Below are 15,260 nucleotides of genomic sequence, written 5' to 3'. Positions count from 1 at the left end.
GGGTGAGAAGAGGCTCAGGCTGCAGCCCCCTCGCTGGGAACCCTCCCCCTTCCAGGGTCTCCAGGTCCTCCCACCGCGACGGAGCGTCCCTGAGCGTCCCAGGTCCGGAAGGGGCAGCCGAGGGCTCGCCGGTGCCAGTCGCCGCCGGGGCGCGCTCTGATGCTGCAGCGGATGGCACAGGCTGGCAGCCCAAGGGGCGGGGCAATTGCTGGCGACCCGCCTTAGCTCGGCGTTGAGGGCCAGTCTCCCCCCACCCCCTTTCCGCCAGCCATCTTCAGTCCCGCCCCCACGAGCGGCACCCGAATTCTGGGCTCCAGGCTGCGAGACTACGGGGGGCGCACGGACAAGGCGCAGGGTGAGTGTACAGCGCTGGGTCCTTGGGACGCGCATGGCTTGGTCTGGCCCGGAAAGGTTGCCCTGGCCACTACCCGGGTCCCCTTACTTGGAGTTCCCGGGCCTTTCCTGGAGGCGGAGAAAGCCAGCGACTTTGCCGGTGTAGTTGTGTGGATGCTGGCGCGGGCTGGGGGTGGGGGCGCCTGGAATCCTCAGGCCTTGTCCTTTCTGGCCACTCCACTGCAAGTTTCCCTACCTGAGGACTGCTGACTGGCCTGCCGAAGCCAGGCGGGAGGTGCGGAGGCTGTGAGCCTGTTTGCAGAGTCCCCATCAGAGAAAGTGCAACCCGTGTCTGCGTGTATTTGATGCCCCTTCCCCACAGCGTGACTGAGCCCCAGACTCTCTGTGGGTCTGTATTTGTGCCTGCTTCAGCCAAGTCCAAATAAGTCGGTTCCCCTCCCCAGGCCTTAGTTTTCTCATCTGTTAAATGGGAGCTGCGCGATTGTGTAGTTGTTTCTGCGTGGCTGTGTTTGTGTGGGAGCATGAACACCAGTGTGTCTGTTTCTCTGCGAGGTACTTCTTTTCAGCCTCAGTGTCTTCGTCTATAAATGGGGCTATGGTGAGAGTTGTCCAGGGGATTGAAGGGCACCATCGCAAGGGGATTATTAGCATGCTTTAATGACACGTGTGCCTGTCTGCTAGAGCCTGCCTGTGCAATGTGGATCCTGTCGGTTGCCCTTCGGCTCTGTCTCTGTGAAATGGGCCGAAAGGTTCAGCGTTCTCACGGGTTTTTGCGGTGGGTGAAAGGGCAGGAAAAAGCCCTGTGTGCAGCAAGCCATGTAGTCTGTGGCTCTCAGGGCTCCAGGCTGAGCATGGGTGGAGGCTGTGAAATTGTGGCCTGTGTGACTGGGCGTGAGACTCTGTCTGCACGTGGCTGTTGGTATTGCTGTATGCCTCTGCCTGTGTTGCTTTATCTATGGATGAATGTATTTTTGTGTTTTTCTGATGGGGTCTGACCATTTTTGTCCTAGTTTGTGACTGTGTATATATTCTTGTCGGTGTGTCACTGTATTTGTGTGTCCCTTTCTATGTGTGGCTGTATTTGTGTGCATTCTGTCTGTTTATGATTGAATATGCCTCTGGTTATCCCGATGATGTGTGAGTTATGATTGTATCCCTCAGGAACTGTGGGGCTGTGTCACCCTGTTCCCTATTATTATTTCTGTGTCAGCCTGTCACCATGGCCATCCCCCTTCCATCCGGAACTCCCCCTGCTCCCCAGTGTACCTGGGAGGTGGAGGGGAGGGGGTTAGGGCCCCTTTCCCAGTCCTGCAAGGCCCATGCCCGCCTCCGCAGGCAGCGAGGATGGTTCGCGCCAAGCCTGACACTGCACCGCCTCTCCGCAGCCTCGGGGCGGTGGCCCATGGAGTCGGGGCTGCTGCGGCCTGCGCCGGTGAGCGAGGTCATCGTCCTGCACTACAACTACACCGGCAAGCTCCGCGGCGCCCGCTACCAGCCCGGCGCGGGACTGCGCGCCGACGCCGCCGTGTGCCTGGCCGTGTGCGCGCTCATCGTGCTGGAGAACTTGGCTGTGCTGTTCGTGCTCGGACGCCACCCGCGCTTTCATGCGCCCATGTTTCTGCTTCTGGGCAGCCTCACATTGTCTGACCTACTGGCGGGCGCTGCCTATGCCGCCAACATCCTGCTGTCCGGGCCGCTCACGCTGCGCCTGTCGCCCACGCTCTGGTTCGCAAGAGAGGGCGGCGTCTTTGTGGCGCTCGCCGCCTCGGTGCTGAGCCTCCTGGCCATCGCGCTGGAGCGCAGCCTCACCATGGCGCGCCGGGGACCCGCGCCCGCAGCCCGAAGGGGGCGCACACTGGCCCTGGCGGCCGCCGCCTGGGGCCTGTCGCTGATCCTCGGGCTACTGCCAGCGATGGGCTGGAATTGCCTGGGCCGCCTGGACGCCTGCTCCACCGTCCTGCCGCTCTACGCCAAGGCCTACGTGCTCTTCTGCGTGCTTGCCTTCCTTGGCATCCTGGCTGCCATCTGTGCGCTCTACGCGCGCATCTACTGCCAGGTGCGCGCCAACGCGCGGCGCCTTCGAGCTGCTGGGGGCTCCTCGAGCCGGGCACGCCGCACGCCGCGCTCTCTGGCTCTGTTACGCACTCTCAGCATAGTGCTCCTGGCCTTTGTGGCGTGTTGGGGCCCCCTCTTCCTGCTGCTCTTGCTCGACGTGGCGTGCCCGGCGCGCGCCTGCCCCGTGCTCCTGCAGGCCGACCCCTTCCTGGGCCTGGCCATGGCCAACTCTCTTCTGAACCCCATCATCTACACGCTCACCAACCGTGACCTGCGCCACGCGCTCCTGCGCCTCGTCTGCTGCGGCCGGCGCCCCCGTGGCCGAGGCTTGGGAGCCTCCCAGCGATCCGTGAGTGCCGCTGGGGCTTCGGACGGCCTGCACCACTGGCTGCCCCCCAGCCTAGATGGCAGCTCCAGCCGCTCTGAGCGCTCATTGCCCCAGCGGGACGGGCTGGACATAAGCCTTTCCACCGGCGCACCCACAGCCCCAGGGACCCTGGTACCCGCACCAGCCGCAGAATGACCCCCTCTGACCGGCCATTGCCCTTCCTACGAGCTGTTTTGCAGACTTTTTCTTTTTTAAATAATGGACTTTATAAGAAAACCAGCCGAAGATGGTGCAGAGAGAAGATGCAGGGAAAGGTATTTTATTGGCTGGTGCTAAACCCCACAACAGTGAACAAAACTGACAAAAACCACTCTTTGTGGAATTGACGTTCTGGTGGGACACAGGAGATAACGGAGTGAAGAAATAATGGAGATAGTTCCATTGACAATACAGTGATGTGATCGTGTCAGAGGAGGCCTCTCTGCAGAGGTGGTGACATGTGATGTGAACTGAGACATGACTGTCCTGGAACACATGAAGCAAGAGCGTTTCCTGTGAGGGAACAGCAGGTGCCAAGGCCCTGAGGCTGCAGTGTGTCTGTGTTCTATGACAAGCAGGGGTTCAGGTGTGGCTGGAGCAGTGGTGGAAGTGAGAGGGGAGAAAACAAAGGCAGGGAGATGACTGGCCAGATCACTCAGGGTCTGTGGGCTCAGGGGAGGACTGTACTTCTGCTCCAAGTGAGGTGGGAGCCATGGAGAGTTCTAGATAAGGGAAGGACTTGACTTGGTTCCGGTGTTCACAGATCTCTGTGTGAGGCAAAGGTGGTAGCTGGAAGAACAAGGTGGTGGCTGCACTGGTCAGGGAGAGTAATGACTGAGTGGAGACTCAGACCATGTGGATTCTGGATAGATTTTGGAAACAGCAGACAGAATTACGAGGAATTGAGTGTGGGAGTGAGAAAGGAGTCAAGGACAGCTCTCCAGTTTTGAGGCGAGAACACCAAAGACAGGGCACCCTACAATTTGACTCTGGGAGACTCAGCCAATTCTTAACTGAAACAAGATTTGAGCGTGTGTCAGACCCTTCATAAAAATGTAATAAAGTAAGAAGACCAATTACAACTTATTGTGCCTGGCTAGTCATCCCACAGTGGTAGGCCCAGGACACACCTTTTATTCACCCTTACTGCAAACCTTGCAAGGTGAGTTTCCCCAACCCCGTTTTATAGGTGAGGGAACTCTAAGCAGTGAGTACCTTGCATTCGCCCAAGCTGTCAGGCTCCTAGGCCTGCAGAGGTGCAGGCTGAGTTCCTGGCTCCTCCGGAATGGGGGGCAATTCCAGAGCCCCGTTTGTGCCCATAAAAGGCTCCAGACTGCTGGCCAAGGTCCCTGGCTGTCCCCAGGCGCATTCCTGACTCCAGTGAGGTGGGGCCTAGAGGAGAACTTGGGGCTCAGACTGCCACACGCCTCCTGTCGGGAGACAGTGAAACTGCAGGCAGCTGCAAAGTGTGTTGTGGAGGCACTGACCCAGCCTAGGTGGCCTGAGTCTCTGCAGGCCATGCTCAGGCCCTCCCAACAGGCCACGCACACAGGAAACGAACCTATTTCTTGGAACACAAACACACTCAAGCCTGGGGTCACGGTCTCAGGACTGGACCCAATTCCCAACCCAGCCTAACACTCCTCACCCCAGGCTCCTTCAATTTTCCAGGGGAGCCTGGAGCTCACCCCATTGTTCAGTTGTTAATGATGTGATGGCAGATTTATTTGCTTTTTCACATTTTACAAAATTCAAAAAGTACTAGTTACCTCGTTGGCCATGATCACTGTGGGGTTTCCTGGGAAACTTCCAGAGCTGTGAATAAATGAGCTGAAATGTAAATACAACTTCTCTCTTTTTACACAATTTTAGCACTGCTCTGCGTCTTGTTTTGTTCACTTAATAGTAGATCTTGGAAATTGTTGCCCATTTTGTTCTGTCTGGTTGCCTTAGTCCACTCAGGCTGCCATAACAAACACCATAGACAGGGTGGCTTGAGACAATATACATTTATTTCTCACAGTTGGAGGCTGGAAGTCCAAGAGGAGGGTGCCAGTGTGGTTGGGTGCTGGTGAGGACTCTCTTCCGGGCCAGCAGAGAGTTGCCTTCTGGCTGTGTGCTCTCATGGTGCAGAGAATTCAAGGAGCTTTCTGGTGTCTCTATAAGGGCACTAATCCCCTCATGGGAGCCTCCTCCCCATGACCTAATTTAAGCCTAATCAATTCCATTCATAGCACTTGTTCTTAGACACACACACACACACACATTTTAAAACATTGAGGTAAATATTCATACAGCAAATGTCTTGCTCCTTTTCGCTGACAATAGTATTTTCCAGCATGGATCTGCCACTACTTACTGCACTAGGACCCTAGGGATCCTAGGAGACTCATGCAACTGGGAAGTGGTGGTGGTGGGGGGCACCCCATCCCATCCTCCTAGCAGGTTTAATCCTAGACCCCAAGCAAGGACGTTGAATCCTCCAAATTCACTCTGGAGGCTGGAGGAATCCTTTCTTAGACTAATGTATGTTCAGCCTAGCGTTCCCATTATTCACTTAGTTTTATGTTTCAAAAAACTTAAATCACTCAGCTGGCGTGGCTCAGCGGTTGATCATCGACCTATGAACCAGGAGGTCACCCATTAGATTCCTGGTCAGAGCACATGCCCGGGTTGCAGGCTCAATCCCCAGTAGGGGATGTGCAAGAGGCAGCCAATCAATGATTCTCATTGATATTTCTATCTCTTTCCCTCTCCCGTCCTCTCTGAACTCAATAAAAAAGTAAATAAAAATAAAAAACCTTAAATCCATTTACTTAAAATTTAACTTTATATAAACAGCATGAAAAAATAGCAGTAGTTAATATCTGCTGGGCGCCAGTATTCGAATACCATTTCACAGGGAGGAAACTAAAGCATGGAGAGGTCAAGTTACAGTCCCACCGCACAGAGCCAGGGGGCGGCAGAGCTGGGGTTTGAACCCCCGCTGGCGCTGACCACTCGCCTCAAGATTGGAGGTAACTGCCCTGACCGGTTTGGCTCAGTGGATAAAGCGTCAGCCTGCGGACTGAGGGGTCCCAGGTTTGATTCCCGTCAAGGGCGTGTACCTTGGTTGTGGGCGCATCCCCAGTGCAGGAGGCAGCTGATCAATGTTTCTACCTCTCTATCCCTCTCCCTTCCTCTCTGTAATAAAAAGTCAACAGAATATATATTTTTTTAAAAAAAGATTGGAGGTAACTAAAATATAAAAACAAGGCTAGCTAGCTAGATATTTCTAGCTGGATCCTGCAGCCGCTGGCCTGGGAGGCCTACGTTAAAGGGAGAAGAGCTGGTGTTAGAAAGCAGCTCCGCGCTCAGACGACAAAACAGGGCGAGGAAGGGGCAGTGTGAAGGGGTAACGGGGACAGGCCCTCCTGGCCCCGCGCCATCGCCGATGCCTGCTCCTGTCCCAGCGCTCCAGGCACCTGAGGGAAGGGCGGGGAATCTCGGCTCCTTCCCTGCCGCGCCCTCTCCCCGCCTCCCTCCCGGGCGTCCTTAGTCTTGCCCCAACCCGACGGCCGCGACCCGCAGACCCGGAGCCGAGGTCCCCCGACAGCGGAGGGGTTCCTGGGTCCCCGACGGTGAAGGTTGGGTGGGAGCCCCCGGCCCGGCCGCCACCCTTCGGCGCTCGGGTGTCACCACCGCGCCCGGAGCCGCCGCCACGTGCTGGGCATCCCCGCCCCGCAGCGAGGCCACGCGGGGGCCGAGGTGAGCGCGCCCGCAGCGGCGACAGGGAGGGTGTCCAGGTGCTGGCAGGGCTCGCCCGGCTTCGAGCCGGGAACTCTAATTCCCGCGGCGCTGACCACGCGGCGTGGTGCGCCGAGGGCTGCGGCCCCCCACCCGCCGCTGGCCGCGGGGATGGACGCCGTGACTGCCGCGCTGGGGACGTGCAGCTTGGCGGCGACGGCGGCGGGGCAGGGGAGGGGGAAGCGGCCCTGGAACGGCCCAGCCGCGGGGACTTTTATTTTGACACCGCCGCCGCCCGCTCTGCTTAGTCACGGTGACCGCGCGCCGCCTCCCCCCGCGCTGCGATGGAGGCGCCCGGGCCTGGGCGACGGAGGCGGAGCCCGAGCGCGGCCATGGCGGGGTGAGTGAGCGGCCTGCGCCTGGGCTGCGGGCGCGGCGGGCCGGGAGCGCCTCTGCGGCCGTGCGGGGGGGCCGGGAGACGCGGCCCCACTGGCCCGGTCGCTCGGGGTCCCCGCGGCCCGGCGGAGGGCCAGGAGGGCGCGGCTCGAGTCCTATCCTTTTGTTGGACGGCGCGACTCAGGGGGTTGCTCGGGAGAGACGCGAGCCGGATGAGAGGCTCTGGGATCGCCGCTCCGACAGAGGCGCGGGGACCCCGGGGCGTTGGGGGGCTTGATCTGCGCCCTGGGGTAGGCAGTCGCGAGGCCGCGGTGGGGTCACTTCCTCCCTTCTCTGGGCTTCGGTGGCGGCTCCTGCGGGGCATGCGCAGTCCCGTCCCGGCCTCTTTCTCCCCCCTCCGCCCGCCGCCCCCCAGCGTTTGTGAATGCCCAGGCCCAGGGGGCACTGTGGACCGATTGGCCACAGACCAAGAGACAGGCCAGGGGCCTTGGCCGGGGAGAAGTGCCCAGCGGCGCCCTGGGCCCAGTGGAAACTGAAGCATGGAGGAGGTGCCCCCATGGGCACAGTGGAGTGGGCAGCCAGCCAGCCACAGTTTGCTGACCCCTGCGCCTTGTCACGTTCCAGGCTGGACGTGGGGGAAGCACAGGAAAAGGTGGTGTAACCCTGACCTACACAGGGCTCCCTGCCTTCTGAAGCGCTGGGGCTGAGGGTCAGAGGGATGGGCCACCCCTCCACAAGCAAGCCAAGAAGCTCATTTCAGTTCTTGACAAGGGTGGTAATGGAAATAAAACAGGAGGTGAATCTGAGCTGAGCCCCAGAAAGATAAGATGGAGAACCTCGGGAGCCTCTTGCAGGTCTCCCAAGCAGGACCTTTCAAAACACAACTCATGTCCTGGCTTTCCAGACTCCAGAAAACCCTCCTTTCTGTAGTCATTATCTGTCATTACACTCTTCCCTGATTCTCCAGGTTGTCTCTTTCGTTCTGCCTTTGAGCCTTTGCATTGCTGTTCCCTCACCTGGAAAACTAACTCCCCCCACCCCACCCGCTTTCATATATTCATTCTTTTTGTCTCAGCTCTAACAGAGGCCTGGACCACCCAATTTAAAATAACTGCCCCCAAGTCACACTGTCAATGCTGTTATCATTTTCTTCATGACTCCAGTTTCTACTCAAGTCTTGTTTATTTATGGCCATTTCCTCCCCAGGTGTCAACTCCAGCACAGTTTATGTCTGTCTTTGTCACTGCTATGTCCTCGGTGCCTAGAACAGTGCCTGACACACAGTAGCTGCTCAATAAATGTTGGTGAAATGAATGAAACAGTGAGCTGGACATGATCTAGGAAGGGAAGGGCCAGTAAACCGCTGGAACAGAGTGAGCAAAGGGAAGAGGACAGGGGCTGACTGTGGAGGGCTTTGTAGGTCATTTGGTTTTACTCATGCTATAGGGAGTTGTGGGGGGATTCTGAGCAGGGGAGGGACATCATCTGACATGTTTTAAGATGGACCTGTGGGCTGGTGAGGCTATGGGACATTTAGCAAGAACAAATGGATGCTGCTTCACCTGGGCTTGTCAAGGAAAACTGGTCTAGGAGACACTTTATTTTTAAAAAGGAGGCCTGGCCCCAGGCCCTGGCCCCAGCCCTGTGCTCTCCCTCCTCCAGGCCCCTGAGTGTCAGTGGTGGTGTTGTCCCTTGTCACCTGGAACCCCATGCAGCCGGAACCCAGGCCTAGCGGGGCTGGGGTCCACACCCGATTTCTGCCCCTGAGGTCGCAGCGCCCTGAGGGTTCAGGGGACACAGTGATGTACGCCTCCACCGAGTGCAAGGCTGAGGTGACACCCTCCCAGCATGGCAACCGCACTTTCAGCTACACGCTGGAGGACCACACCAAGCAGGCCTTCGGAATCATGAATGAGCTGCGGCTCAGCCAGCAGCTGTGCGATGTCACACTTCAGGTCAAGTACCAGGATGCACCGGCTGCACAGTTCATGGCCCACAAGGTGGTTCTGGCCTCATCCAGCCCTGTCTTCAAGGCCATGTTCACCAACGGGCTGCGGGAGCAGGGCATGGAGGTGGTGTCCATCGAGGGCATTCACCCCAAGGTCATGGAGCGTCTCATCGAGTTTGCCTATACCGCCTCTATCTCCATGGGTGAGAAGTGTGTGCTCCATGTCATGAATGGTGCTGTCATGTACCAGATCGACAGTGTCGTCCGTGCCTGCAGTGACTTTCTGGTGCAGCAGCTGGACCCCAGCAATGCCATCGGCATCGCCAACTTCGCTGAGCAGATTGGCTGTGCGGAGCTTCACCAGCGTGCCCGAGAGTACATCTACATGCACTTCGGGGAGGTGAGTGAGGGGATGGGACATGGAGCAAGGCCTGGGGGTGGTATCAGAAGGAACAGGGACCAGGGGTTGTCAATCACTCTCCCTTGAGATATGAAGGGTGAAGGCAAGCAGCTGGAGAAGAGCGGAGCTCTGAGCTTCTAGTCTACACATCTAGGGCAACTCTGGGAAATAGCTGAGGCAAGGGAGACCTTCATGGGTATCTGGGCTCCCTGGTTTCTTGGGTGCAGCGTGGATGCAGCAAACATGACAGCAGCTCAACCCTGGTGTGTGCAGAGCAGGGCCCAACATTTCAGGCAGTCAGCAAATATTTATTGAAGACCCATGACATGCTGCTGACTGCAGATGTGACCCTTAGACGTGTTTTCTTTGGTCCATGCAGTGTCATCTTTTGTTCTTGGTTTCGTTTTCATTTTTAAGTGGAGGAAGTTGTGAAAGCAGAAATAATAAGTGCTTGAGTCTTTGCTGTGGGCCAGCCTCTGTTCTAAGTGATTTCCATCCTTTAAATCACTAAATCTTCTTAACTATCCCAAGAGGAAGTATGAGGAAGTATGCTTTGGAGGGCTTTTCTAAAAGTATTCAAAATCCTCCTTCAGTGGCTGGGACCAGCTGGGGTAGACACTACTCTGGTCACCATTTCTCTTCTTCCCTGTACACCACATGTGGGGTTGACCAGTTGTCCCGAGGATCTGGCATTAGTCCTAGGACTCATAGCTTCCAGAAAGGCAGTCTGCAAACAGGCTTTCCCCTGCCCTGCATGGTGTTTGTTGAAGGGATTGCCTGGGCTTGGAGCACCTGAACAGTGGTAACCTGCTGATGTGGGGTCTATTTTTATAGACCAGTGCCTGACAGGAAAGATTTGCCACAGGGCCCTGTATGTCCTAAGAGCAGTCCCATTATGAGCTACTGATATAATCCCCTTTATAGAGGAGGATAACGAAGGCATGGAATGTTTCAGATATTTGCCCAAAGTCATCCAGTTAGAAAGTAGGGAGCCAAAATTACAACTCAGGTTGCTTTCTTCAGAGCCTGTACTTTTTTTTTCTAGAATATTCTATTGCTATTATTTTTTCCTTTAAAAAATATTTTTATTGATTTCAGAGAGAAAGGGAGAGGAGAGAGAGCTAGAAACATCAATGATGAGAGAATCATTGATCTGCTGCCTCCTGCATGCCCCCTACTGGGGATCGAGCCCCAAACCCGGGCATGTGCCTTTGACCGGAATTGAACCTGGGACCCTTCAGTCTGCAGGCCGACACTCTATCCACTATGCCAAACTGGCTAGGGCTATTTTTTCCTTTTTAGTAAATATGCCCTTTTGAAAAAATAATATCATTAAAATAAAAAAGGTAGCCCTGGCTAGGTATCTCAGTTGGTTAGAGCGTTGTCCCCATATGCCAAGGTTGTGGGTTTGATCCCCTGTCAGGGCACATACAAGAACCAACCAGTGAATGAATGCATAAATAAGCCGAGCAACAAATCAATGTCTCCCTCTCTTTCGTTCTCTCTCTCTCTCTTCCTCTCTCTCTAAAAATCAATCAATAAATTTTTTAAAAGGTAATGTTCTTACAGTTCAAACAAAAGAATGATACAAAAAGATACACAGTACATTGTGTCTTTGCCTGTTTACCTGAGTACTTATGTACTACATGCCTGGCACATGGTATTAACTCATTTAATCCTCACAACCAATGAGTTCATACTATTCAAATTCCCATTTTACAGATGAGAAACTGAGATTGTCAGAGGCAGGTTGAGTGACTTGTCCGAGTTCATATTTCAGTTGAGGCATTGGGGGGAGACATAGGAGTCAGCCTGTCACACTAACACCCTTGCAGGTGGCCAAGCAAGAGGAGTTCTTCAACCTGTCCCACTGCCAGCTGGTGACCCTCATCAGCCGAGATGATCTGAATGTGCGCTGCGAGTCTGAGGTCTTCCATGCCTGTATCAACTGGGTCAAGTACGACTGTGAGCACCGACGCTTCTACGTGCAGGCGCTGCTGCGGGCCGTGCGCTGCCACTCGCTGACGCCCCACTTCCTGCAGATGCAGCTGCAGAAGTGTGAGATCTTGCAATCAGACTCCCGCTGCAAGGACTACCTGGTCAAGATCTTCCAGGAGCTCACCCTGCACAAGCCCACACAGGTGATGCCCTGCCGGGCGCCCAAGGTGGGCCGGCTCATCTACACTGCTGGTGGCTATTTCCGCCAGTCACTCAGCTACCTGGAGGCCTACAACCCCACCGATGGCACATGGCTCCGGTTGGCAGACCTGCAGGTGCCTCGAAGTGGCTTGGCGGGCTGCGTGGTGGGTGGGCTGCTGTATGCCGTGGGCGGCCGGAACAACTCGCCTGATGGCAACACCGACTCCAGCGCCCTGGACTGCTACAACCCCATGACCAACCAGTGGTCACCTTGTGCCCCCATGAGTGTCCCACGCAACCGAATTGGGGTAGGGGTCATCGATGGGCACATCTATGCCGTTGGTGGCTCCCATGGATGCACCCACCACAACAGTGTGGAGAGGTGAGTAGCAGGGCCAGAAGGGGTGGGCTCAGAGGGTCCCCCAGCTAACAGGTCCCAAGCCATTGGCATTTGGGGATTCCTCCTATTGTTGAGTGCTTATCTCTACAGCCTGCTTTCAGGTAGTAGAAACCTCAAATGAAAGCTAAACTCGTGGGAGATTGACAGTGGTGACCTTGGATGATGTGTCTGGGCCATCACAAAACCATACAGCTCCTTTGTGCATATGTGGAAAAGTTCCATCAGTTTGAAATTGATGTAATATGCTGATTTTGTTAAAAAGTAACCCCTTACTGTCGTCAGCCCAAAAACTGTTGTAATAGATGTCTGCGGTCTGGTATGTGGGAAGTGCCCTCTTAGATGTGGTGCCCTTGTGCAGTGCACAGCCTGCACTGCTGTGCATAGTGACCCTATGTTTAGAGGCCAAACATGCTGGACTTTTGACTTTTGCATAGTTTAGTCCTCCACCTTCTCTTCTTCCAGAAGTGTGATCCAGGACATAGTTCTCACCTGGAGAACTTGTTAAACTTCCCAGCCTGCTACTGGAGCTGTGGAGGTCTGGCATTGGTGGGTGGGTTTGGAGCAAGGCTGGGGAATGGAAATTTTAAACAAATACCCCAGAGGTTTCTAATGCCTGTGGTGTGCAACTAGGATGATGGGATGATGCATCACCCTTAATAGGCTATTTTTTTGGAGGAAAAAAAAAAGGACACTATTAATTATTCCAGGAGCACAGGCATGAACTGGAGTTGCCCATGACCCTCTCTGAGATCACACTTTAAGAAAAAACATCCTGGGAGGTAGCCTAGTTGTTAGAATTGGGGTTCTGGTGTCCGAGAGGGCTGGGTCAGACCCCAGCTCCAGTGCTTTTTTGATGTCCCTGATGTACCACTTAACCCCTTTGTGCCTCCATCTTATCATCTTTGAAGAGAGGTGACAATAATGAGGACCCCTTGCCCACTAGGCTGGGGCATTGGTGAGATAGCACACATAAGACTCAGCACAGGGCTTGGAAGTGTCCTACTGCCAGCTGGTGACCCTCATCAGCCAGCAGGTGTGTGTGTGTGTGTGTGTGTGTGTGTGTGTAAAAGCTTGAGCACATGACAGCTATGAACCTCAGTTTCCTTATCTGGAAAATGGAGCTGCTGATAACTTGCACCTTGGAGAACAATCGTGAGGATTAAAGAACTAGACCTAGTAGAACATTGGGCTTTAGGAAGTGTTCCTTGGAGGACAGCTATGACTGCTGCTGTCATTGTTATTGTGCCCTTGCAGGTATGAGCCAGAGCGTGATGAGTGGCACTTGGTGGCCCCAATGCTGACTCGAAGAATCGGGGTGGGAGTGGCTGTTCTCAACCGGCTGCTCTATGCTGTTGGGGGCTTTGACGGGACGAACCGCCTCAACTCAGCCGAATGTTACTATCCAGAGAGAGATGAGTGGCGCATGATCACACCCATGAACACCATCCGAAGTGGGGCAGGTGGGTGGGAGCTGAGGGGAGGGGACCATGGAGGATCACCCTCCCAGCCCCGGGAGTGAAACTTGGCCAGGCCTGAGTGAAGCCCGTTGTTTCCATCTTGAATAACCCTGTGGCACACACAGGAGAGCTAGATTCTGACAGAATTCAAGCTCCTCTTTCCTGGCTTAGTTTTGTAAGGGCCCTTTGGGAGAGGGAGGAGGGAAGGGCCCCCCAAGAAGGTGGTGGCTGGGGCCCCCCAGGCCAGGCCCTGGAGTCACCCTCTCTTCATGGTGTGGTTTAGGAGTCTGTGTCCTACACAACTGTATTTATGCTGCTGGGGGCTACGATGGTCAGGACCAGCTGAACAGTGTGGAGTGCTACAACGTGGAGACAGAAACGTGGACTTTCGTAGCTCCCATGAAGCATCGGCGAAGTGCCCTGGGGATTACTGTGCACCAGGGGAGAATCTATGTTCTCGGTGAGGCCCTGGGGGTGGGGACCTGGGTAGAGAAGACGAATTAATTAGCCTGGTCTTTGGGGGGCTGGCTCAAGTCACATAGGAAGGCTTCTTGTGGTTTCTTCCTTTTTTCTTTCCCTTGCCCTCGGAAGCAATGACCATCTCCTCTGCTATTCCTCAGGGGGCTACGACGGCCACACATTCCTGGACAGCGTGGAGTGTTATGACCCAGACACGGACACCTGGAGCGAGGTTACCTGCATGACATCTGGCCGGAGCGGTGTGGGCGTCGCTGTCACCATGGAGCCCTGCCGGAAGCAGATCGACCAGCAGAACTGTACCTGTTGAACCACTTTGGTTTTCTTGGGCAAAAAATGGTCCCATCAAGAATATTGTCATTTTTGTACAAAAACAGGAACAAAAGAAAAGCGACAGGGCAAATGCTTGTCCACCAGGATGCGAGGCTGGGATGCCCTAGTGTTAGAATGACTACTTGAAAGGAAAAAGACCAGAGTGGGAACCCCTGAGCCTGTCAGAATAGTCCCAGGAATGTCCAAGAGAGTTCCTGGGGCAGGTGGTGGGGAGGGGGGTCCAGAAGGGTGGGTTCCTGGGAAAGAAAACCTCCCATCCACTATCCCAAGACGAGGCCTGGGTCCCACACCAGCAGACGCCACCTCCCTTTGGGGTGAAAGCAAGTCCTGAGGTCAGGCTGGTTTTTGTCTCAGTGATTGGTTCCTAGAGGTCTGGGAAGGAGCCACCTGAGGCCTTGGAGGCGAGGCCCTTCAGGAGGTGGGGACCCCAGGATGCGCCTGTACATAGAACCACTGGATATTTTTGTCCTGGACAGTCTTTTTGTTGATAAGTAACCCTGTAACTTTCCAATGAAAATAAAGAACAAACTAACTAGTGTCTTCTACCTGGACTCTCAGCTCAAGATCTTGAACCCGAGGACAGAAAAGACTTTCTCCTGAAATGCACTCGAGTCTTTAATTCTTAGATTTGAAACCAGTTTGTTATCTCAGTTTGTTATATGTAGGGCATCTTTCTCCCGTAGGCAAGACACACAGGGTTCACTTTATCACTTTGGGCTGCTTTGAAGACAATGACCTAATTCCTGACACATCTCCCAGGGCCCTGAGAGGTCAATTTCATATGTGCACACAGTTTCTATTCTAAGGCGAACCATCCCCAACATGCTTTCTAAATTTGGTGAAAATCTATCTGGTCATTTTAGTGCACTTAAGTAACACATACTGAACCTTTTCTTTTATTGAAGTGCCTGTAATAAAAAAGGGGTTTTGGGGAATTTTCTTAGACAAAGGGCTCAATAGCCTGGTCTCTTGAACAATATGTGTGAAGGCAGTATGTGTTCTGGATCTTCTGTCAATCAACTCTTTCATTTTGTGGTGGTGGAGAAAATAAAATGAAGTATGGTCTCCACTATAGGCATACCTGCGATACCGTGGGTTTGGTTCCAGACCACCACATAAAGGGAGTCACTGCTGTTTTGCTGGTGGAGCATCCTGCCTTCAATTAGTAAAAAAAATGCAATGCCAGGGAAGCACAATGAAGGAAGCAC

General features: G+C 54.6%; 2 protein-coding genes across 5 annotated transcripts; both read left to right on the top strand.

Moving 5' to 3' along the window:
- The first annotated feature begins 215 nt into the window (after positions 1-215).
- S1PR5 (sphingosine-1-phosphate receptor 5) lies at positions 216-5,549 on the top strand. Its single transcript, XM_080673781.1, has 2 exons — positions 216-355; positions 1,740-5,549. Exon 2 carries the CDS (start codon positions 1,757-1,759, stop codon positions 2,930-2,932), a length of 1,176 nt encoding a protein of 391 aa, XP_080529907.1. The 5' UTR covers positions 216-355; positions 1,740-1,756; the 3' UTR covers positions 2,933-5,549.
- Positions 5,550-6,520: 971 nt separating this feature from the next.
- KEAP1 (kelch like ECH associated protein 1) lies at positions 6,521-14,585 on the top strand. Of its 4 annotated transcripts, none has more exons than XM_080673777.1 (6): positions 6,521-6,902; positions 8,561-9,246; positions 11,082-11,767; positions 13,040-13,245; positions 13,526-13,702; positions 13,863-14,585. In XM_080673777.1, exons 2-6 carry the CDS (start codon positions 8,608-8,610, stop codon positions 14,027-14,029), a joined length of 1,875 nt encoding a protein of 624 aa, XP_080529903.1. In that variant the 5' UTR covers positions 6,521-6,902; positions 8,561-8,607; the 3' UTR covers positions 14,030-14,585. The 4 variants fall into 4 exon arrangements, with proteins under 4 accessions (XP_080529903.1, XP_080529906.1, XP_080529905.1 ...); XM_080673778.1 differs by having other exon boundaries at positions 6,844-6,902; positions 8,105-9,246; XM_080673780.1 differs by lacking the exon at positions 13,526-13,702 and having other exon boundaries at positions 6,829-6,902.
- Positions 14,586-15,260: the final 675 nt, after the last annotated feature.

The sequence above is a fragment of the Plecotus auritus genome (genome assembly GCF_963455305.1).
Source record: "Plecotus auritus genome assembly, chromosome: 6".
Classification (NCBI taxonomy): domain Eukaryota; kingdom Metazoa; phylum Chordata; class Mammalia; order Chiroptera; family Vespertilionidae; genus Plecotus; species Plecotus auritus.
This window is presented reverse-complemented; position numbering and strand designations above follow the sequence as displayed.